This window comes from Sardina pilchardus, chromosome 13, assembly GCF_963854185.1.
Source record: "Sardina pilchardus chromosome 13, fSarPil1.1, whole genome shotgun sequence".
Taxonomy (NCBI): domain Eukaryota; kingdom Metazoa; phylum Chordata; class Actinopteri; order Clupeiformes; family Clupeidae; genus Sardina; species Sardina pilchardus.
The window spans coordinates 20,451,566-20,477,274 of NC_085006.1; the positions used below are offsets into that span (position 1 = coordinate 20,451,566).

Consider the following 25,709-nt stretch of genomic DNA (forward strand, 5'->3'; position numbering starts at 1 on the left):
CTACGACTCCCGTGTTGACACTGATACTGTGACGACACACGACGAGAAGGCTACGATAAATGAGCTTGTAATGTGGCCACTCTTGCGGCCACGACACTGCATGATTTTGATCGCCTAGTCTGACATGGTCAATCGTAAAAGATAATCGTGAAAGACAAAAAAGTTGTGTAGTCCGTACAGGCCATAAGAGAGAGAGACAAAAGGGGTTGGAAGAGGCAGGAATGATAGAGGGATAAAGACAGAGAGATGGACAGACAGGCAGGGTAGGGAGGGGTTGAGTTGAAGGTTGGGAGAGATAATGAAAGGGTACAGAAAAGGTAAGAGAGGTGGAGAGATGAGGGGAGTGAGAATGAGAGAGAGAAAGAGAGAGAGAGAGACAAAAGTGTCCGAAAGAGCTGGGGATGATAGAGGGATAGAGATAGAGAGAAAGGAGGATGGACAGACACAATCTCGCCACTTAATGGCTGTACACTCCTTCCGGAATTAAAAAGTCTTGACACTAATTGGCTTGTACAAAATGACTTTATGTACTCTTCAATAAATGTTTGATACTCTACAGACACTAAGTTCATTTAATGTGACCGCACTATATACAACGCACATTTAATACACACTTGTTTCAAACACAAGACACAATACATAATCCCAATACATCCTTACACCGCCTGTCTCCAGATGGACACTGGCCATATCATATTCTACTGGGACTGGGCTACTCAGTGGCCCAAAACTGGCCTCAAGGCCCTGAACAGCTGATCTGAGACCTGCACAAAAGGCTTTTCTTTTCTTTTTTTTTGTAATTAATCAGACGAAAAGAAGAGAAAGTCTTTCGCCATGCCTCTCCCACCATATCTACCGTCTCTGATCTCTGAACAGTGGGGGTGGGGGCACTGCGGTGAAGGGCCTCAGGCCTTGTTGATGTAGCCCTCCTTGATGAGGAAGTCGTAGATCTTGCGCGTCTTGTTGACGTCGATCTTGATGAGCGCGCGGGCCTGGGCCAGACGCAGGCCGCCCTGCCGCCGGCACTCGTTCAGCAGCGCCTGCTTGTACTCCAGGTAGGCACCGGGCACCAGACGCACCACCTGGCACAGCTGTAAGGGGTGTGTGTGTGTGTGTGTGTGTGTGTGTGTGTGTGTGTGGGGGGGGGGGTGTAGAGAGAGAGACAGAGGGGCAGAGTTAAGCTTTTATACAGAGTTGTTCTTAGGGTAACATCACAAGATTAAAGACAGCAGAGCCCTCTGGGTTTTGTTTGTAAGTGAGTGTGCAAACCCATTAGCTGGCCTGCTGTTTGTTTTGTGTGTGTGTGTGTGTGTGTGTGTGTGTGTGTGTGTGTGTGTGTGTGTGTGTGTGTGTGTGTGTGTGTGTGTGTGTGTGTGTGTGTGTGTGTGTGTGTGTGTGTGTGTGTGTGTGTGTCAATGCCACCAACAAATGCACACAGGGCCTGCGAATATGGGTAATCTTCTGAGCAGATGTCTGTGTGTGTGTGTGTGTGTGTGTGTGTGTGTGTGTGTGTGTGTGTGTGTGTGTGTGTGCCATACCTCTTTCTCTCTCTCGTTGAGTTTCTCGGTCCCTGGGAGGCCAGTGAGGTTGAGGGGAGGGGCACTTCTACGGCCTGTTCCTGATAAAGAGGAGCACACCAACGCTACCATCAGACACACTTACACACACCAACGCTACCATCAGACACACTTACACACACCAACGCTACCATCAGACACACTTACACACACCAACGCTACCATCAGACACACTTACACACACCAACGCTACCATCAGACACACTTACACACACCAACGCTACCATCAGACACACTTACACACACCAACGCTACCATCAGACACACTTACACACACCAACGCTACCATCAGACACACTTACACACACCAACGCTACCATCAGACAGACTTACAAACACCAACGCTACCATCCCACAATCACACACACCAATGCTACCATCAGACACACTTACACACACCAACGCTACCATCAGACAGACTTACAAACACCAACGCTACCATCACACACACCAATGCTACCATCAGACACACTTACACACACCAACGCTACGCTACCATCCTACAATCACACACACCAACGCAACCATCAGACACACTCTGACACCCTGGCATACTGACACGAGCATCACTCATCACTTCTACTTTAGCACTAATGTTGACCAGCAAACAGAACCGAGATGGTCATTTCTGACCATTCACATGGCTGACATGTAAATTTAATACATTTCATAAATAATTCTATAAATAAATAAAGAATCTAATAATACATTTAAAATGTTCGATGTCTCCCTCTGACATGGAGACACCTGCTTGCTAAAAATGATCCAGACATTCACAGACTCAGGGACCTAAGCTAGTGAGACATGCGCAAGACAGAGACTGAGTGATCACTAATACATAGAGACAGGAAAACACAGCACAACCAGCTGCCCTACTTGGGCACTGGAAGTAAAGAACTAGACACAAAGACACTATGGCCCCTTCTCAACCTCTTTCCTCTCTCCTCAGTCCTCTGGCTCGTTCCCACTGATCTATAAAGAGCACTGGATAGACTATCCCATTGTTGCCTATCCCATCATTCTTTATCTAGATCAGTGGGAACGAGCCGGAGGACAGAGGAAGTAATGAAGGAAGGCAGGATAAATAAAATGACGAATGAGAAGAGCCCAATGTGTGCACGATGAACACAAACGTTTGTCTGGTTGTAAATTTAGGCCGGTGGTCACGACCAGCAGGCCAGTGTTGTTCTTGTAGAGGGCAGTGGTTCTAAAAGTGGGGTCCGGGGACCCCTTGGGGTCCGTGACGCATAGCCAAGGGGTCCGCGAAATAATTTGCTTGAAATTATAAAGTTAACATTTTAAAAAGATGATGCTCTTTTCACCCATAAAACAAGCAAATTGTGTCTATTTGGTCCTACTTGGACCTAACTTGGGATAGTGGACCCGGCCACAACTTCAGAGAATACGAATGGTTAACTGTTACGGTTACAAGGGGGTCCTCGGAAAATGTTATCCCCTAAAAGGGGTCCTTAGAACCAAAAACATTGAGAACCCCTGTTGTAGAGGGTGGCCGTTTCCCAGAGAAGAGGAGCGTGTGTTCAGCTGATGGACGAGAGATTGCTGCATACCTGTTGTGACGATGGGGGTCACCACGGGGCTGATGCCAGCATCTCTGCACAAACAAAGGGAAAGCTTCATTCTAGAGCATATTGAACAATATATTACTCTGGATAAAGTATTGTACAAATAACATTACAATGCAATATACCCGTCATTTCCAAAACTATTAGCCGCAGCTTATACACTGATCTTGCTAAATGTCTTCAGCTATATGTGATTAACACACAGGGGCAGGTGATATGGTATTAATATGGTTTTGTTTTTTAAATTGCATAAAACACTGTCACGCGGCTTATACACAATGTAGCTAATACAAAAGAAAATTACTGTAAATGGAAAATAGAAATAAAAGGACAGAAGTATAGACATGAGAACAGATTGAAAGCTTAAAAGGGGGCAAGAAGACCACTGAATAAAACTCCAAAGCATTTGTCCTGGAGGTAAACCCAGAGATGGAGAGGGCACTAATATCTTAACAGCAATTGATTTGACATTCATTCAGCAGAGGCTGCAGAGACTCTGCCACCTTTTAGTTTTAAATCCTGACTGCGGGACACGGAGGAGAGATATTTGTGGTCAGACCTACGAGGCCTCGGAGCTGAGTGGGGGCTGACCGTTGAGCCTCGGAAGCAATTAGCAAGGTCTAAATGACCAGGGAGGGAGAGGGAACGGGAACAAACTTTAGTCTAATTTAAGTGGAGTATCAGTGACAAGAACGTTTCAGCCTGGAAATCTACTCTGCTTGTCGAGTGTGTGTAAGTGTGTGTGTGTTTGTGTGAAGTGTTTGATGGAGCAATAGAGCGCAAAAGAGACAGAAAAGGAGACACTGTATCAGTGTATGTGTGTGTGTGTGTGTGTGTGTTCTTGTGTCTGTGTCAGTTTGTCTGGTTGTGAATGACTGCACTTCTGCAGACTTTGTGGAGTGTCTTTTATGCTGAATAATTGCACCGAATGTGTTGGAGAGCTCCCAAACCCTGAGCCTGGCAAATAAATAATTCTAGAGTATGCAGAAAAGAAGAGGAGAAGACAGCTTTTGTGAAGACTAGGGGTGAGATGGGGATAGTTTGCCAGATCGTTCTTCTGCCTGCTTTGCCTGACACAGTGATTGCAGCAAGAGACACATTCTCATTTCTCGCCTGACTATCTCGAGTGTGCTTAGTGATTAAATCTTGACATTTCCTTGATCCGAGGACAGAAAAAAATACCTAAAAATAAAAAGTAAAGGGAAAAATCACTTGGCTGGTCTGGCAAGATGGAAATCGGTTTGGAAACCATTTGCCGATTCATGATTAAACAAACCCAACGCAGCAGTTGATGAGTGGAAGAGTGAGCAGAGAGGAAAAGGAGGAGAGTGAGCCAAAAGACCGATGGCAAAAGAAATGCAGGACAGAGGAGAGAGATGAGGCAGAAAAGAGACAGGAGATTCATTCGGGTGGTATAAGGCAGAGGAAAAAGGTCCCACAAGTGCCCAGCCCAATTCTGTCCACCGACTCCCTCTCTATCCTAACAGTGAGAAAATAGCCTACTAGCTAGGGAACGAGCGGAGCTACGGATAGCACCACTAGGGCAAAAGTGGAGCTACGGATAGCACTACTAAGGAATGAGTGGAGCTACGGATAGCACTACTAGGGATTGAGCGGAGTTATGGATAGCACTACTAGTGAACGAGCGGAGCTACGGATAGCACTACTAGGGAACGAGCGGAGGCATGGATAGCACTACTAGTGAACGAGCGGAGCAATAACACTACTAGTGAACGAACGGAGGTATGGACAGCACTACTAGTGAACGAGCGGAGTTAAGGATAGCACTACTAGTGAACGAGCGGAGGTATGGACAGCACTACTAGTGAACGAGTGGAGTTAAGGATAGTACTACTAGTGAACGAGCGTAAGTATGGACAGCACTACTAGTGAACGAGTGGAGTTAAGGATAGCACTACTAGTAAACGAGAGGGGGTATGGACAGTACTACTAGGGAACGAGTGGAGGTATGGACAGCACTACTAGTGAACGAGCACTAGTTGTGGGATAGCACTGCTAAGGATAATTACTGATAATTACGTCTACGTTAGTTGAAGAGTATTCAAAACTTTGCCAATGATTGATGAAATGCTTGTGTGCTACGTAAAACTGGTCATCCAAACACTGTGGCACTGACTGTAGACAGACACTAAGGCAGGAGGAAAATAGATGTGACTGTGAAAGGAGGGTGTGTGGGGGGGGGGGGGTCCTTTGAGAGGGAGAAAGGATGGTGACTGAAGATGTGGAGGGCAAAGAGGAGGTGCAGCAGTCAAAGGGAACTTGAAAGGAGGGTGAAGGGTGGGAGGAAGGGGGGAGAGAGAGAGAGAAAGATAAAGGTACAGATAAAGATAGATAAAGATAGAGATAGAGATATATAGACAGAGGAGATCATTTAAAGGTAAACTAAAGAACTGAAATGATGAGAGAGAGGGGTGAAAAGAGAGAGAAAGAGAGAGAGAGAGAAAGAGAGTAAGAGAGACAGAGCGAACGCAGGACAAAAAGCGCAGCAGAAGGAGGAGAAGGTCAGGAGAAGGTCAGGAGTGGCCCTTACATGGCGGCCTGCTTGTGCAGCCACTGGCGACAGAGACGGCTGTCCTGGATGTACTGCAGCATGTCACACATCATGGTCCTCTTCCGCCGCTCGTCCTCACGCACGCGCTTCACACGCTCGTACACCTTCGCACCTGCAGGGGGCCACAGAGAGGCCGTCACACACACACACACACACTCACCATAGCAAGACATACAGTACATCTACGATAGAGGCCATATCTGCCCTAGGACGATCGAGTGTTTGTGTCAGCCATCAAAGTATAAGGGGTCGTACACGTATCTAGATATTTTTATAAAGGCATTTTCTTTTTATGCGTTTGGGCCTTTCATTTACACGTTAACACAGTTTTAGCTACCTCAAACAGAAATTTCTTAAAACACACTCAAAAAAAGAAGATCTCTTAAAACACGGATTCTGTGTATCTGTGCAAACAGAGTAACTCGTAAAGCCAGCTAAGGTTTCTTTTTCTGAGGAATATCAGTTATTATTAGCTATTAGCCAACATGAAGTCATTTAGCCTGCAGCAGTTCTGAATGCATTAAAGCCCTCAGTGTGTGATGGCATTTCAAACACTGTTTACTTGACGTGCCTCAGCCTGTAAACCCGCAATGTCCATATTGCAATGTAAATTAACATCGTTGGTAGCAATACCAACTGTGTGTGTGTGTGTGTGTGTGTGTGTGTGTGTGTGTGTGTGTGTGTGTGTGTGTGTGTGTGTGTGTGTGTGTGTGTGTGTGTGTGTGTGTGTGTGTGTGTGTGTGTGTGTGTGTGTGTGTGTGTGTGTGTGTGTGTGTGTGTGTGTAAAGGGTGGGGGAGTGGACTCACTGCAGAAGGAGCGGATGCCTGCTTCCCTGTACTCCTGCAGCCTCCGGATCTCCCTCCTCAGCTCAAACTCCACTGCAACGAGAGAGAGAGAGAGAGAGAGAGAGAGAGAGAGAGAGAGAGAGAGAGAGAGAGAGAGAGAGAGTGTGAGAGAGAGAGAGAGAGAGAGAGGGAGAGAGCGAGAGAGAGAGGGAGAGAGAGGGAGACAGAGAGAGAGAGAGAGGGAGAGAGGGAGAGAGAGCAAGGGAGAGAGAGCAAGAGAGTGAGTGAGAGAGTGAGAGGGGGAGAGAGAGAGAGAGAGGGAGAGAGAGCAAGGGAGAGAGAGCAAGAGAGTGAGTGAGAGAGTGAGAGGGGGAGAGAGAGAGAGAGAGGGAGAGAGGGAGAGAGAGCAAGGGAGAGAGAGCAAGAGAGTGAGAGGGGGAGAGAGAGAGAGAGAGAGAGGGAGAGAGGGAGAGAGAGCAAGGGAGAGAGAGCAAGAGAGTGAGAGGGGGAGAGGGAGAGAGAGAGAGAGAGAGACACAGAGAGAGAGGGAGATGGAAATTCCTTCAGCCAAGGGACACACACACAGACACAAAAGCACAGACCAAAATGCAAAATGCATAAACACACTCCAAGAGACTTTAACAAAGGAACACACAAAGGGCATACAAACAAAGCCCATTCTCACACACACACACACACACAAACTCTACACACACTCACTCAAAGCCCATTCTCACACACACACACTCCCAACCACACATACACACACACTCACTCCCAACCACACGTACACATGCACGCGTGCACACACACACACACACGCTCGCGCATGCGCGCACACACACACACACACACACACACACACACACACACACACACACACACACACTGTCTCAGCGTGCTCTCCCCCGGCGGAGTACGCGCTGAACTCTTCAACCCTGACTGTGAGACTACATGTGAGCTGAGCTCACCCAGCTGCTCCTCCGGCTGTTCAGCCTCCAAAGGAAACAGCAGCGGCGCGGCGGCAGCCCACATGACTCAGCTGTCCGCCACCGCGCCCGTCCGCGCCCGCATCTGAGGAACGCTTCACCACCAGACACACACCAACACAACACGCAACACACACACAGCACACACCACAACACACCACAATACACACACACACACCACACGCATCGCCCCTTGTTCTTTCCTCGTCCCTTGTTCTCCCCTCGCCCCTCGTTACGCTGGCAGAGACGGCTCTATGGCCCCATTTTACATGCAGTGACCCAACTACGGCGGATGTGGAGGAGGGTGAAGGGGCAGCTGGGGTTCCTTGGTGTGTACAGCTCTGGGAAAAACATGAAGAGACCACTGCACATGTTTCTGATGCCATCCTACGATTACGGAGTGACATTCGAATTTGAGTTGACGGGTCATATTCTAAATTAAGAGACCACAGCAAATTTGAGTTACTCATTCAGATGTCACTCTGACAACTGTAGGATGACACAATACAGATGTGCAGTGGTCTCTTATTTTTCTCCAGAGCTGTATATGGCGTCCACTTTTATCTGAAGATGCTCTTGCACCAGACATGACATCTTCTTCCTTCTCCTCCTCTTCATCATCCCAACGCCATCAATATCCCATCTCCCGTGGAGCAGCCTGACTACAGTGCATGTCCAGGAAGGGCTAATGGCCGCCAAGAATCCTTACAATATGCGACCCTACAAGGCAAAAACCAGTTTCTTTGTGCTCGATGCTATATTGAGAAAATCCACGATAAACAACCGTTCAGGCTAAAATGTTGAATTTCACATTCTCGCTTAATGCAAGAGTATATAGTGTACACTTTCATATTGTGAACAAATTTCACGAAAAAACCCCATAAGTTTTGACTCTTAAACCCGGTGAAGATTCTACGGTGAACACATCAGCAGTCATTCCCGTTGTCCACACCGCTTAAAAAGGTGATTTTCTCCTCTTCTGGCATGTCGTGACGGGAGAACCATGCCAATTTTGAATGCGGTTATCTTAGCGATAGTTTTTCCAGTACCCTCGATATACATATCGTTGGAAAGCTTAGTTTCTGGTCGTTCATGTGAGCACAATAACTTAATTTTGTAATTTGTAATTTTGTATCAAAGCGTCTTGCAGGGTCACGAATACTGGATGAGCAGCCTTCACGAGCACTCCGCTGTGAGCATTTCATAGGGCCTTCCTGTGGCGTCAAAAAAAAAATGATGCAGCATTCATTTGAAATTCAATTTCAATTTTCAAGTTCAAACTTTATGGCCTCTGTTGGCTTGTTGGATTTGCCCCTGTTGGCTAGTTGGAAGTCCGAACTCTCACTTGAGTGGTGTGTTACCCTGCTTTCTCTAGTAGAAAATCACTTCTCAGTTTGTCTGGAACGACGACATGATTACCAAGTTGTCTGGAATACAGCATTAAAACCAACAAAGTATGTATCGCATTTCGCTCTGAAGGATGCATGAATTCACTCTGTGACTGGCATGAGTTTCGATCTGACCATTCTCATTCATGTCGCATGGGCATGGCCCCGAATCAAATATAGATCCGATCGTGGACCACATGCTGAGGTGACTGATTGGAATCTGATTGGCGAAGCGGAGATTTGGGGTGTTCAAACTGCCCTGAAAAATATCACATCTGTGTCCCATGAAGGGTGAAAAAAAAAAAAAAAAGAAATCAGATGTGAGTCACTTCAGCCCAGTAACGAGAATGTAGTGTAGTGAAGTGCCTGCACGACGTATATATATAAATGAAACACCTCCCTGACAATCTGAGCGCATATTTTTGTCCGATTATAGTTTTGGAGATGGTCATGAACCAATCATCTTGTTTTTCCCTCGTTCCCGTCTGTACTGCTGTGCCTGTCGCGTCCCATCTAATTTGTTAGGTGTGTTTTTTCTTCATTCACATGTTAATCAGGTTTATGGAGGAGAGGTGTGTGTGTGTGGGGGGGGGGGGGGGGGGTAGCACAGCTCATTATCGCTCATCTGGTCTAACCTTGGGCCTGCCAGAACTGGAGCATACACTGCGTGTGTGTGTGTGCGTGTGTGTGTGTGTGTGTAATGGTTTTAATGAGCAGGGCCAAATGCCCATCAGAGGAAAAGACTGAGAACAAAAAAAAAAGACCAGCGAAGAAACAGTAAATAAACATCTGGGCTTTATCTCAGAGCCTCAATCTTTTTTAGGTCTTTTTTTTGAACGACTGTACCAGTGAGCGCACACAGAAATAGCCTCACAACGACTCCTCCAGTCCAAACCGGCAATGACCATCGGGACCACAAGGGGTGCCCTGGTCATGTGACTTGACTGGTGTTCTGGATGTCTGGGGACAGAGGGGCTGGAGACGGGGGAAGAGGGGGGTACTCACGTGCGTGGCTCTCGATGAACTTGTCGTGTTCGGTGGGGCCCACAACCCGGGCGAAGCGTCTCATGGCGTCGTACAGGTCCTGCACCTCCTTAGGGTAGCGCCGCTCCAGCACTGTCAAAACACACACACACACACACACACACACACACACACACACACACACACACACACACACACACACACACACACACACACACACACACACACACACACACACACACACGCACACACTAGAATTAGTAAAAGAAACACACACTCACACTAGATTTAGGAAACGAAACACATACATTACACACACACACCAAAATCAGTAACAGAAACACGCACACACACAACAGGGTCAGGAAGCCAAACAAACACACACACACATGCATACACATGTGCCTACGGTATGTGCATTCCATTCCTCTTTCACCACTTGCTTGTTACCCAGAGCAACACTGTGTGTGTGTGTGTGTGTGTGTGTGTGCATGTTTGTGTGAGAGGAGAGAGAGAGAGAGTGTGTGTGTCAATACCAATACATGTGTATGTACATCTGTGTAGATGGGAGTGTCAGTGAAGCAGAACCAGTGGTACGAGAGGGGAAGAAGAGAGTAGTGTATGTGTGTATTTTTTTGCTCGTGTGTGTGTGTGTGTGTGTGTGTGTGTGTGTGTGTGTGTGTGTGTGTGTGTGTGTGTGTGTGTTAAATGAAGCCAGAGAGAAGCTGCCATGTGGGTGAGGGAGGAGGTGTGACTTTCTGCCTCAGCTCCATTTCTTACGTGGATGTGCGCAAAGACACACACACACACACACACACACACACACACACACTAATCCAATGCAAACACACACAAAATCAACTGCCTATGAACACAAATGCAACACACACACACATAGAAGCACAAATAAGAAAATTCCAGTGTACACACACAGAGGAAAATTAAATGTGACACACACACACACACACACACACACACAGAAGAGGATGGGCAATCACAGAAAGGCACACACATACGCCTCAGTGAAATGAAAAAGCAAAAACCACGCTGACTTTGATGCATCTCAACAAGAGATGAGCTACACACTTTGAACACTCAATATCACACACACAGTCTGTGGTAATGGCCTTGAGATACACTCAGGGTATTTCAGTAAGAGTGTGTGTGTGTGTGCATGTGTGTGTTTATGTGCGTCTTATCCATGCGAATCGGAGGATAAAGAAATGCTTTGAGCCATCAAGCCTTGGACCACAGCCTCTATTATGGTAAGACAGACACACACACACACACACAAACACGCACACACACGGTCATACGCATCCACCCTCTTTCCGGCAGTCTCCATGACAACCGGTCTGCAGCGCTACGGTAACTATTGCTTCTCTTTTGTCTAGTGAGAAGAGAGATAAGGCCAGTGATGGTGCATGTGACAATCTCTGTACATGTGCATGTGTGTGTGTGTCTGTGTGGATGTGGAATGGGCATAGCAAACACCTACTCTGGTGAACAGACACACACAGACACACACACAGACGAGACAACCACCTGTAAACACGGCATGCCTATGGCCAAGCACCAGATTGGATTTTACTAGCAGGTGAGGTGCTTTTGGCAGCAAAGACCCTTGAGCAGAAATAGCCCCTTGGACCTCAAAAGATTTTCCACTGCACCTCCACGGCATCCTTAGAGGGGCTCCAGTGGACACACACACACACAAACACACACACACACACACACACACGTGGACACACACACACACACACACACGTGGACTCACACACACACACACACTCCTTGCAGGCAGCCAATCGATGGCAGGTCATAAAGCTGCCAGGAGCCCCTGTTGCAGGTTATCAAAGTCGGGGCGTCGGGTTTCACACAAGGGCCTGTTTGTCCCACGATTGAGCTTCACCTCCAACCCCCCCTAACCCCCCCGCCCTGCTCGCCTCCAACCCCCCCCCCCCCCCGGCCCCTCCACCCCTCCAGTCAGAGCACCCCGGCTATTCTGAGGAGCCTGCTCTGCTCTGCTCTGCTCTTCACCTGAACTCAATTCAACTCCCCTGCTCGAGCGCTGCGGCGCTACGGTTAGCTCGGGTCGTGGTGGAGGGCCTGGAGTTCAGCAGCAGGCGCACACACACAGACGCACACGCACGCGCGCACGCGCACGCGCACGCACACGCACACGCACACGCACACGCACACGCACACGCACACGCACACGCACACGCACACGCACACGCACACGCACACGCACACGCACACACGCACGCACGCACGCACGCACGCACGCACGCACGCACGCACGCACGCACGCACGCACGCACGCACGCACGCACGCACGCACGCACGCACGCACGCACGCACGCACGCACGCACGCACGCACGCACGCACGCACGCACGCACGCACGCACGCACGCACACACGCACACACGCACACACACACACACATCTGCTCACACACTCACGCTCACAGACCCTCAGGGGAGAAGATAGCCTAGAAATCTAGACGCCCCTAGCGTCAGCAAATGTAATTTGGCTGGCGGGGCAGTCTAGGCACGATCCATTGAACGTACTGTAGGAGCTGAGAAACTGAGAAGATGATTCGTTCAGCGTTATCCTATTGCGGAGAGGGAATTTGAAAGACAACTATTTATCCCACCCCTCCGATTGAGCCCTGCTTACAGTGAGTTCCCAGACCCTACATCTTGATGTAGGTCTGGCTGGTCAGGCTAGGGAGAAGAGTCACTGAGGTCAGATTTACAGCCTCAACGCCATATTTTGCAATCATCCTCCAAAGGTGTGGCCTTTTAAGGGGAAGATAACGGACCTAAATATAATAGGCACTAACATTTCACTATTCTGAGAAACTTTCTTTGATGATATATATTGGTCAACATTTCTGCCATTAGATTACAGAGCTCTGAGCATAGAATGGCATTAATGTTTTAATCCGTGTTATGGGAACATGAAACAACGACTACTTAGCATAAGCGGCCTTGAAGTAGACAATATGTTCCATACATTGCATATGGTACTCCTAACATGCACGTTAAGCCGCCTGCAACAGTCTCAGATCAACAGGGTGTTCATTGCGAATGCAATAATCTCTGTTGTGTCATCATGTCATGAGGTTGACTAATCTTGAACTTACTCTGGAACTTGCGCAAGTTGATCAACCCATGGTCTCGAATGATCCTGCGGAAAGAAAAAAAAGTTTGCTCAACAATCTAGCTTCAAACTCCCATATATGGATTAAACTTACTCCTCGATGAAACACAAACTTCAAGACGATCTCCATTGTACATACGCGTTGACGCAAGGCTCAGGCTTAATCCATGTATGGATGATCAAAACCAGTCTTGAGTGTTTAATTGTGGTTCATTACACGCATTTCATTCAGTGTCAGAGATGTTTGTACGGCACAAACACAAAGGCGGGAGCAGAAATAAATGATTGTGAGTGGAAACAAAAACGAAGAGTGATTATCAAGAGCATTTAACACCTCGCTGTGGTTGTGTGGAAGTGCCATTGTAACTGTACTCCACACCCTTCGCTATGCGGCCGGTCACGTGGGTCAAGCCGTCGGCCACGGGAGGTCAACCACTCCCCCCTCATTCATCTCCGGCAACCCGGGACTGAGTGACCCAGGAAGCTTCAGAATGTTTTCCTGACCTCAGTCCATGCCGAGTATCGCATGGTGTTTTTCCAAGGCTGTGTGTGTGTGTGTGTGTGTGTGTGTGTGTGTGTGTGTGTGTGTGTGTGTGTGTGTGAGACTAACCTTGCCGCAGGTGTGTTGACAGGGTCGTATGGAGACCCAAATGAGCACATTATCCTGGTGGTGAAGCCATCACAGGGTCTGGGTGTTCACCCATCAGCACTCAATGGAGACGGGACATGAGGACGCTGAGAGGGGCCTGAACTCATGGACTACAGGGTGTGAGGGCCAATGGCCAGTCTATACGTGTGTGTGGTGTGTGTGTGTGTGTGTGTGTGTGTGTGTGTGAAAGAGAGAGATTTAGAGATAGAAACAAATGTGGCCATCTCTCTCTCTTTCCTCCATTCGTCCACCCGTCCGTCTGTTTGTATGTATGTATGTATGTATATATGTATGTATGTGTGTGTGTGTGTGTGTGTGTGAGATTTAGAGATAGAAACAAATGTGGGCATGTCAGAAACAATCTGAGTGCGTATGTGTGTGTATTAGAGGGTGTGAATATACTCCTGATGTGCCCATAAAAATCTCTACAAATATAATGCTGGATAGCACATGTACTTCCCTGTCCAAGAATGTATCCGAACACCCGATACTATTCAAGTTTATTTATGTGCACAAGAAGAGTGTGTGAGTTAGTGAGAAGGAGTGTGAATGTGGAAACTCGGGGTGTGTGTGTGTTTGAGAAGGGTGGGGGTGGGATGGGGCAACATGGATCAAATACCACCCCCCCTGCCCCCACCCCCTTGAAATACCCCCCGTCTCGTGTGGCATTCACTGAAGTGCTGGGGCGGGGAGAACTCGTTATTCTCTGATTTACTGACGGACGGCTCGCAACAGGAGCCGGTATCCCACCTGCACCGGCCTCGTAACTCTTGGCCTCCTCTCCGAGGATCGGCGCGGTAATAAAGGCTGACAGCCCCGGCGCCGCCAAACACGTGATGGATCGCAAAACCATTACAATCCGCACGTGTGATTTTTATCTCATTGCAGCTGAATTGTGTAATTTGGAGAAATATGGGCAATGTCAGGGCGGGGGGGGGGGGTGGGGGGGGGGGGGGGAGGCAGGCAAGAAAACTCAAGTGTCATTAGTGACACGTTGCTGTAGCACCCCCTAGTGGACAAATATAATTACACTCCCACGTCCCATTCAAATGAATCATGCATTCCGATATGGAACGTGACCGTTTCCCATTTCTAGGATGCCATTTATCGACACTGAGATATAGGAGACGCATTCCCAACAAACACACTCCAGGGACACAAAGAGGCGAGTGTGGCTGGTGGTGGTGTAACTGTGGTCTGGAGATCTTGACTTACTTTTTTCTCCGCTGTCTCTCCTTTAACCTTGAGTGATAGATGTCGACCACAGCAATCTTGAGGGCTGAGGACAGTCGAGGAGAGTGAGATTAAAAGATCTCGCAGCGTTATCTCACAGCAGATGAGTCTGTAGATCCCCGCTCTCACACACAGACACTCTCTCTCCCCCGACTCCCCCCCGCCGAATTGCCCTTTGCCACAAGCTCACCGTGCAGGATGTCCGAGTCGTCGTCAACAAAGTCGATGTCCTTCAGATCCCACTCGGCATAGTTATCGAATTCCTGCAAAATAGGCCACAGTGAGTCCCACGCTGATAAGCCATAACAGAAAGGGATCTTCCTATTTCACTACCATCCTTTCCTACATTCCTATTTCACTTTTTTTGCAGATTATTATTATTTTTCACTGTGTTAAGTCTGTAAGTGGCCTTGGTTTGAAAGGTGCTATGTAACAAATAAAATGTATTATTATTATTATTATCATCATCATCACATATCACACACTTATAACTTATAACAACCAGTCTTCAGAGATGGACAGTGAACCCGAGATCCTGGTAGTTTACAACAGATTTCTTACAAATTTACCAGACAGCAAATCGTAGGATCGTCTAGGCTACTCATATCTGAGAGTGATAATATCTGCATATTTCTTATGTCAACCTTTAGATCAAGGACAAATAATTTGCATCTCATTAATGTTTACATGTTTTTGCATTAATGTCATCAGGAAGGATGCCAGTACAAATATCTGCTCGTATTTGTGTAGGTGGGATTGGGATCTGGAATTAATATTCACATTTGGAAAGACACACAGCCTACACAAGTAGATATGTAGCGTATTGTGTTAGATAAGGTCTGATCTTTTGGTCTTCAAGTGTGACACCACAAGTTTGGTGCCGTTTTTAGCTGGGGTCAGTGAACAGCACACAGGGCTGCTCACAGGGACCTCCGTGAAGTCGTACTGTACCTCCATGAAGTCTGCTCGGGCAGGCATGTATCCGGCCATGTCTCTGGACAACACCGAGTCAAAGGTTGGCCTGGGAGGGTCATCCGTGGCTACAGGAGACAGCGAGGAACCGTGAGATAAGGCACAATGAAAGCCACAAGCACAAACCTGCACCAGCTGCAAGAGTTCTCCTTAGATCTGTCCGTCATGTTTTTAAGCATTTTAGCATTCTCAGCGACAATATTTAATCATTCTGACTACAGGGCTTAAACCAATTAGCATCTCTGTGCTGGAAATTATGAGAAATTTGAGATCATTATATATAATCATCCATTTTCAAATCTTCAAACAGCCTGGCACAAGTCTGAATTTCAACACAGGGAGTCTCAGAGAACTTGAAGCCGTTTAACTATAACTGGAACATTTACTGGCAATGCTTCATGCTATCTCAAATTCAACAACTTCAAACCTGCTGCTCAGAAATTCATAAGAGAGTGACTTGGAGCTGTAATTGCAAGGGCAAGATCAAAACAAGAGCGATAAACATTGGGATGAGTATCATCCTATGGTTGCTGAGTGACATTCTATTTCTAATGAGTTGACGGTCATATCCAAATTTGCAGCTGTCTCTTAATTTTGAATATGACCGCCAACTAATTTCAAATGGCACTCAGTAATTGCAGAATGACGTAATGCGCAGAGGTCTCTTAATTTTTTTAGTGTATGTTTTAGTAGCTACATTTCACAAGAGGAAAAATAGGATTGTTTTTGCTGCTTTTTCCGTGTAACCTGGTTGGGACTGGCTTGAAGGTATGTGAAACTGAAACTAAAACAAAACAGAAATGGAGAGCAGTACTTGTCAAGTTTAGGAGTTATATGGTCAGATGAGATGCTACAAATGTGCGAGCTACCCACTGAGGTTGGAGTTATAATGGGTGCCTCTCATTCGTCTTTTATATATCCTCCCTTGCTTCCTCGGGCCTCGTCCTCACTGATCTACATAAAGAATGATGGGGCGGCAACAATGGGGTAGTCAATCCAGTGTTAGTTATAGATCAGTGGGAATGAGCCTGGAGAACCGAGCATCGAGGATCGAGGAGGGATGTTGAGAGGCACCCATAGTCTTATAATAAACTACACACTAACAGACTTGAATGCTGGCTAACGTTAGGTTTCAGCCCCATAAACTAGGCTTATGGCATTAAAACAAGACAGATTTGTAGCTTTCTAAGACTAGCTAAACTCGAACATTTCTTGCTTCATGAATGGGCTAATGTTATTCAAGAAGGTACATGCTCAAATGTATAACAAAACCAATGCTTCACTCATTCAGGTTAGTCATGGCTAAGTCCATGGACTTTGGTGATGCTTGCAGAAGAACAAATACAGTTTCTGATTCAATTTTAAATGAAAATGCATGTTGACATGTAGATGTTATTTCAGTGAATTAAACTAGGCCTACATATCTTGGATGTTATGTGTGCAAACCAGGCATTTTCAGCTCAGATTTTCAAATTATCTGTTTTGCATAGAATGCAAGTGTAGGCCTATAACAAGCAGAAATAGCAGTACATTTGTGAGGACACAAGTACATTTAAGTGTTGTTAAGTTTGGTAGCCCAACGTAAAAACTTCATAGCCCCAGTACGTCAGGTTGGCGATACTGCGAGCCCTGACGTACTCATAATCCTATACAAACTGTTCTCCAAAACATCACATAAAGTAAAATGATTTCACGTGCACTGCCATACTTTTCCTCACACCTAATGTCATCAGCCTCACGTCTACTTTAGTTTTTGTCTTTTATCTTTGCTTATCTTCTTGTTTCTTGATACTCATCTACACTTCAGTCTTGTTTAATTAGCAATCAATATACTTTTTAATTAACCATTATTTAATTCATTCTTTAAAGTTGAGATGCTCTGAAGCATAAGATATTTCATTACTGATAAATCCTTTTATGAGTACATGGCAATAAACTTGAACCTCTAAGACAGACAGACAGACAGACAGACAGAAACACACACACACACACACACACTTCAGAAGACACAAGACAGCTGCAAACAAACATGAGCAATGCAGGCGTCAGGGTGTCAGAGAAGAGGGGGAAACTAACTGTCGCCTCACGTTTGAAGGGGATGGCCGAGTCGGCGCTGCGGGCGTCCTCGATCTGCCGCAGGCTGAGCAGCGTGGAGGAGAAGAGTGGGTTGTTGATGAAGTGCTTCATGTAGTGGCCCTCGCACTCCTCCTTGGTCTTGGTGCGCATCTGATACGCCACGTCCTGCCTGTTGGTGCGTCAGTGCGGAGAAAGGAAGGAGGTGCATTTAGCTGACCCAGAACATTAGATTTAAACAAAAAAAAAACTAATTCGGACCAAAAATTGAAGGCAAGGTTTGGTTTTGATTAGGTATTTTACTACTCCCCTTCAATGTAAGGCACACACACACACACACACACACACACACACACACACACACACACACACACACACACACACACACACACACACACACACACACACACACACACACACACACACACACACACACACACACACACACACACACACACACACACACACACAATAAATGCATGGCAGCTGTCTGACAAATTGAAAAGAAAATTGGCAAGAAAACTGGATGGCGTTGTAACCACTACCATTTCATTCATAAAAAATATATTATTTTATAAAGGAGCATTATGTAAAACTGACCAGTTTCCAAAGCCGCAGTCCATAACAGCCTCTAACAGAGCCATCTCCTCTTGAGCCGTCCACCCTGGCTCCAGCACGGGGAAGTCTGATGTCTGCCAAAGAACATTTACAGCTTTAGCGGGAAATATTTGATTCATAGGTTTGATTCCTCAATAAAATGTCATTTTTATTAAACTTTCTAAATCAACTTTAGAAGAGTAGATGATCATGTAAAATGTATACAGGCAAAACACATTTTCAGAGAGCTTATGTACCATAATTTCATATTTGTGGTCGCTTTGATGCTTTTTGTACTCAAATCCTCGTGTGAAACACTGAAAAGAAAGCAAACATTGGAGTCAAAATCCAGAAAGCCTTAACATTCCTACAGAATATCTTCATTATAAACAATAACAAAGTGACTAACCTGAAGACAGACGTATAAATATGGTGGTCCACATTCTGCACACTTGATAAAAGGCTCAACCAGGTAAGTGGAGCATCCCCGACAAGGTGGCTTATCAAACGGATCGTCTAAGTGACGGGGAAATGAGGAGGCATGGGTAAGACATACAGGAAAATGTCGATAATGACCACAGGACAAAGAAGAAACAACACGTGCTCCTGAACGTAGACAAACTAAACAGACTCCTACAGGGTGACATTTTTGACAACTGAGATTTGCTGAGAGTAACATCGTTTTTGAAAACATTTCGACAACAATGCAATCGATAACGTTAACTTACATGACTGTCAGATCCTGTACTGTTTACAATAGCTGATAACCACATGTGAAAGCTGATGTGTGATGGTTGATCCTCAACCCAATTTTATTTTTCAATAACGAATGGGGGAGAAATTATACGATCACAGTTTCTTATAATTTGACGCCTACACTTAGAGTGTGTACAACGTTAGTTACCTGTCTTTATGGCTGGCTAGCTGTCATCTATAAGCTTTGTTGTTACACTGGTTATTTATGTCGCTAATGTAGCTGTCTATGCGTTACTGTTTACAAAGCAACCAACCAAACGCTTACCCAGTCTCTGACAAATGCATTGCCTTTTGAGACCATACCCTACCTACCAAATGCTTGGTAAATTATCTACGACATAACATTTTGAGAAAGTGTTATTGTACAGTATGGTGATACTTACTTCCAAAAGATGCAAGACGATCCATTGAGATCCCCAAAACAGACAAACAGGTCCGTGTTTTGCTAGTTAGCTATGTATTATAGCTAACTGGCTCTTTGTTTCTTGAACCACCTATGGTAGGGATCCTATCTAGCAAAATAGGGTGGTAATTAACAACGTTTCACAAAGAGTATAGATTGGTAGACAAATTACACTCACAGTAAAATTACAACGGCACACTTTAGCCAAGAGCTAGTTTTTCATGCTAAAGACCATAGACAGTAAAGGAAGAGGTAGTGGCGTTATCTCTGCTACATCTGAGACAGTGCCCCTAGTGGTAAGAGAAAAGGCAGTCGTGACCAAATTTCTTCTTTTTTTTTTCACAAACTTCGCTGCTTCTGTATCCCCTTGGATCAGCTGGAAGCATTTGTGGACCATATTAAGTGAGGCAACTGAGCTTTACCATCAGAATTACTTACAGTGTCCTACCAAAACCTGCCAACCTGCAATAGTGGGTGGGTGAAGCCACACAGTCTCGTTCAAATGCATCCTCAGTCATATAGATGAGATATGCCACCTGCCTCCATGTTTTTGGTGCACTATGACCTGTAGTTCACATTCCTGTCTATAAATGTGTATGGCAATACATTCTGTCCTTTTGCATTAAGGCAAAGGTAATTCACCTCCGCACATTGTTTAAAAGCCTATATGACCAAGTGCCGCCTTTAGGTCGGGTGTGCCCTCTGAGTGCCAAAGTTGGGTAACTGCCCTCTCTCTCTCTCTTCGCTACGTATGGTGTCAGAAGTGGGATGGCTCTATGTGAGGCCATTGGAGAAGTGTCCGATGTGTGAGCCGTATGAGGGACCCCGATAGGTTGACCCCTGTGTGAGGGATGCCAGAGATGGGTGAAGCGCATTAGTGTACGTAACATAATTTCAGTAGCCTACAACCATATCATCAGCACAGGGACAAGTCTGGTCAGATGAAAGCACTATACTATTCTGACTGAAGCTACTTTGTGTTGTCTTATGTCTTTCAATTACTCTATTTATAATGCACTAAAAAATTTTTTTAATGTTAACTATTGCCATTTAAATATTCTTTGTTTTTATTTATTTCACATTGCCTTCCGCCTATGTATGAAAGACGTTATCTATGTGAATAAACATGCCTTCCCTTGCCTTCTTAGGTGCATTTTTCAAGTGCTTAACCACAGAGCTTTGTCGCCACCCTGTGGTGAAATTGTGGAAGGGCCTGTGCTCTGGTCAAGCTCAAGAGCTGTGCCCCCCAACAGCACTTATTTGACTTACCTCCTCTGTGAACACTGTGGCCCTCAGAGGGGGTGTTCTATCTTGAGCTCCCATTGTGTTGAGCAACATTCCTGGGGAATGAGGAGAAACTTTTATTCAGTGTGGGCAGCAAGAAAAAACACAGCGTGTTGCCACACTTGAGTCCCAATTTGAACGCAGTGTGGTGTGGAATGAGCGGAGGCCGGGCTACCTTTTCCCGCTCCATGAGAGCAGGGCATGATCAGTCCAGCCTCTTCTTCTGTCTCCCTCTGGTGCTGGAGTGGGCGTCAGTGGATTTGCTGACGGCGCTGCATGTGGGCCATGCAGGTTTTATCCTCCAGGCAGACGTGATGTCTTGGCCGCTGCTTTGCTTTGGTTGGGTGAGCCTGCCGCTGCCTGCTTGTGGCTTTGGCCACTTGGGGATGCGAAAGTTGGCTGCAGGGCTCACTGCCCCCTGTGCTGAGGGATGACGGGGGGCGTGGAGGGACCTGTGGCTTTCTTAGTCAGTACAGTTGCAGGGCTGTATCATCTCCTTCTCTTCATGTCTCTTCTGCATGTGCTGAAGATACCCCCTGGGACCACTGGAGCATCCAGTATGGCCTCTTTCTCATGGTCTGAGTGAGAAGTTGCCAAAGTTTAGCCAATGTCCTCGCTCTTTGATAAACCTGAACTCGCCTACAAAAAAGCTGCCACAAAATATTGGGGCCGCGAGTTTGAGACCCATGGCTTAGAGCACCTTTAATCAACATTATGAACATTCTGCCCCAGTCGTGGCGCGATTGGCTGGGGCACCTGCACAGCACGTCGGCGACCCGGGTTCGATTCCTGCCCCATGGTCCTTTCCAGAACCCACCTCATCTCTCTCTCCCACTCACTTCCTGTCTCACTCTACTATTCTATCTGTTTAAAGGCATAAAAGCCGAAAAACATACTGAAACTAAAACAAAAAACATTATGAACATTCCCAGCACAGACTTGTGGTCAGGGGTTTGGCCTCATTACTGTTCACTCAAGAGAGCTCTACTCCAGGCTCTCCAGTGTTCCAGTTCCGGAATGAGGAGCTGCTGACCACCTGACTCCTCAGGCATAACTGGCCAGGCAAGTGGACCACCTGGTCATTCTGTGTCTGATTCCTCATGCTCACCACCACGCCTGGGGTTCTTCTGCACACATTTGCCCAGTTCCTCTGGCACACACAGGGCTGTGTGGAGTGGAGTGGACACTCCCCTGCTGTGGGCATGCATGGTGGGTCATGGTTAACTGAGAATCAGCAGCACAGCTTTACAGCCTGAACTAATGTCAGTATGCATGAAGTCAGAACAAGATGATTTATAGACCTGGAACGATTGGTTGCTCATGTAAAGATTGATTATTTATAGTAGATGTGACAAATAAAAATCTTTGTTCACTAGTTTACATGTAGGGTACCTGAAAATGTTTGTCAATTTTACAATAAATTTATGACTTAAACAATGGCTTGAAACCATTTAAACTGCTTAACTCATTATTTTGTGGTATACAAGCACGTATGACTGATTAGTGAATACAGCTGAACAACAACAAATGCCATTATTGTACAAAAGCAAAACAAATCTTTTTTTTTACACAAAACCATCTTGTAGTCTTGTTGTCTTGTGGAGTTGTTTTCAGCATTTTTCCACATTTTTGCTAAACCAATTTCAGCTAACTTGGCAGAGCTTGCATTCTCTGAGGTCTAGCATGACAGGCATTTGTTTTAGTGTGATCCAGGCATTTTGTTTCCTTACTTATTCTTTCCCTGTGTGTGTGTGTGTGTGTGTGTGTGTGTGTGTGTGTGTGTGTGTGTGTGTGTGTGTGTGTGTGTGTGACCTGATTGTGTGAATTGCATATATGTAGAGACCTCATATGCCCTTTTACTTCTACACTGCATATTTACAGTAATCTCTCTCTTTCCTACCCAGACACAACAACAGGAAGTGACAGTGCAGTATTTATTCCACATTCCTCCCCAGCATCTGGGCACAACATGTCCGCCTGTGCCACATGGGGCCCTCCCTGGCACCTCGTCCCACGACAGGCCCAACTGGCACCAGCAACACCACAGGAATTCAAACGGGCATCGAACGTAAGCCATTTTTTCCTGAATCACACTGATGGCTTATTGTGTTCTGTTTCTTTTTTTTTTGCGCAAACAGGCCAGAGATCAGTAGTGTTGGAATCTGGAACACTCCAGTGAGCCTCTAGCCCAGAACACATCTGTCGGAGTGTACATCACACAGGCCTGGGATCATCCTGCAGAATGTTGGACGCTGCATGTAGAATCAGAACACATGTGGTTTTCTTGCGCTGTAACACACATGCATGTTCGCTTCCTTTGCCATCTTCTGTCAGAGCAGACACAGAGACGCACACACACACACACACACACACACACACACACACACACACAGACACACTTGTGCTTGCTCAATTGCTCAGACAAACACACAGACACACACACACACAGACACAGACACAGACACACGCACACACACACACACACACACACACACACACACACACACACACACACACACACACACATGCACACACACACACACACACACACACACACACACACACACACACACACTCACTCACACAGAGGCACACATAGACACAAACATGCAAACACACACACACACACACACACAGACACAGACACACACACACACACACACACACACACACACACAAACACACACACACACACACACACACACACACACACTCACACTCACACAAAACTATGTAGTTGTGATTCTTTCTCCCCAGTTTGCTGGGAACAGATGGTGTGTTCATCAAAAGCACAAACTCATGATAACGTTTCTCCAGGAGCTTTCTTCAGGGAGGCGCCCGAGTCAGTGGAATTTTCCCTCGGCCAATCACACGCGAGGGGTCCAGAGTTCTGGAACCTGGTGGGGAGGCATGGAAACATGTTATGTCTAAGAGTGTTCTTAGAAAAGCCCAGGTGACCTGACAGTCAGCATGTCCCTGCAAAACACATCAGGACCAAGAATGGATTCATGGTAACACTAGCCCTTGACATACACACACGCACACACGCAGACACACACACACACACACACACACACACACACACACACACACACACATGCACACACACACGCACACACACACAGAGGGAGAGTGAGAGAGTTAAAGATGAACTGAACTGAAATTTGAAGTAAATGTGATATAACAGATGTATTGTATTTCTTCTCATTGGTACAATGATTAAAATGGCTGGATTTGTTAAAAGGGACAAAATGATACGGTGAAAGTGGTGTTGTTGTTACACGGGCGCCGCCATGTTGGATTTCAACAACCAGCTACGTCACTGGCATGGTAGGCCAGTCTAGCGCCTATGACTAGCACTAGTTACGCAGCATCGTAGATAGTGAGTCTGTGGCTAACAAGAGCCCATTTGGGCTAACTGACATGGCTAAGGACACGGAAACTAACAGGACTTGGCCCCTGGCTGCAGTAATGAAATGTATAAGGTAACAGCTGGGGTTGAGTAACCTTTTCCCCGCAGGGTACTTTGACAAGGAACCAGCCCTCAACGCATAGTTAGTCCTATCTGCCTAAACTGGCTAGCCCTCCGACAGCCAAGGATTTCGAGTCTGTAGCAAACATTTTTTTTTTAGTCAACAAACTATTTAGAGAGCTGTGCTTTTGACACAACAGGGTCGGTGACAGAAAGTCACTTTACAACATCTTACAAGCCCAAGTGGATTTTGAAAAAAGTTTCCACGAGTCAAGTGATGCTACCGTACGTGCGGTGTAGAGCAAACCACCGATGCTATCTGCCGCAAAACAGGGCGCTGAAACGCAAACGCCAGGCAGGGGTTTAGTTATCCCCAGCATGTCTACTAGGCAAAAGGCTGGATGTAACGTTGTCGTCAAAAGACAAAAACGTATAATCGCATACACACACAAATAAAGCTAACTGTAGGCTTTAGCGTTCAACAAAACAAACTGACACACTGGGATAGTCACAAAACAAGCTAGCTAGACAACAAACGATCCAACCTAGGGAAAGGGCTCACTTCCAGCCTCTAAACACGTTAGAAACACGTCTTATGTCAAACTAAACAAGCCAGCACTCTGACCATAGACTCCATATTAAGTCATGACTCCGACGATATATCACGATCATAATGCGTTTATAAGCTGCTAACAACCACAGCGGGTCTGTTACACGATGTCCCTTTCTACTCACCCTGAAGCTAGCTGATGTTCACCGTCTCAGGGCAAATTGTTAATGCAGTTCAAGTTCAATTTCTGAGTTCAAATCGCAGAAATAGCTGTCCATAGTACGAGGTATCCGTGGAATATCCATCCGTGCAAAATCCATCAGTGCAATATCCATCAGCATCCACAACGAACAAATCTGCTAACTCTGCACTTGCCTACAATACACGGCAAAACTTCTGCGTGCACTCGGGTATAAGTGCAGATCTTAGCAAGCGATTTCCTTGTCGGTCAGTACGTGGTGGCACAAATACAATAGCTGAATGCTTAACAATAAACATAGCCTTAACTCGACAAAGGCGTCGGCCAAATCTATAACCATAATTCAAAACAGCTGTGACATTTTGATCAGATTATGCAGCCATACCTATTCTGCTTACTGCACATTAAGGCTAATATTATACATCAGTATTCCTTATTGACTAGCTGGAATTATTTTTTTCCCCTTTCATCCT

General features: G+C 46.2%; 1 protein-coding gene across 1 annotated transcript; it reads right to left on the bottom strand.

The window, feature by feature from the left end:
• Positions 1 to 503: 503 nt before the first annotated feature.
• tada2a (transcriptional adaptor 2A) lies at positions 504 to 19,975 on the bottom strand. Its single transcript, XM_062552920.1, has 15 exons — positions 19,712 to 19,975; positions 18,982 to 19,088; positions 18,830 to 18,889; positions 18,576 to 18,667; positions 17,990 to 18,147; positions 15,882 to 15,970; positions 15,121 to 15,193; positions 14,913 to 14,976; positions 13,032 to 13,075; positions 9,901 to 10,011; positions 6,540 to 6,611; positions 5,712 to 5,844; positions 3,146 to 3,189; positions 1,539 to 1,618; positions 504 to 1,091 (listed from the first exon to the last, which is right to left on the bottom strand). The coding sequence occupies exons 1-15, from the start codon at positions 19,734 to 19,736 to the stop codon at positions 906 to 908; spliced, it is 1,338 nt and encodes a 445-aa protein (XP_062408904.1). The 5' UTR covers positions 19,737 to 19,975; the 3' UTR covers positions 504 to 905.
• Between the last annotated feature and the right edge of the window lie 5,734 nt (positions 19,976 to 25,709).

What these genes read in the sequence shown, in the direction of transcription:
- tada2a (XM_062552920.1), bottom strand. Translation starts at nt 19,736, where the DNA reads ATGGATCGTCTTGCATCTTTTGGAA. An exon ending in ACCACAAATATGAAATTATG is followed by an intron (nt 18,668 to 18,829) that starts GTACATAAGCTC and finishes GTTCTTTGGCAG; the next exon opens with ACATCAGACTTCCCCGTGCT. An exon ending in CCCGAGCAGACTTCATGGAG is followed by an intron (nt 15,194 to 15,881) that starts GTACAGTACGAC and finishes CCTATTTTGCAG; the next exon opens with GAATTCGATAACTATGCCGA.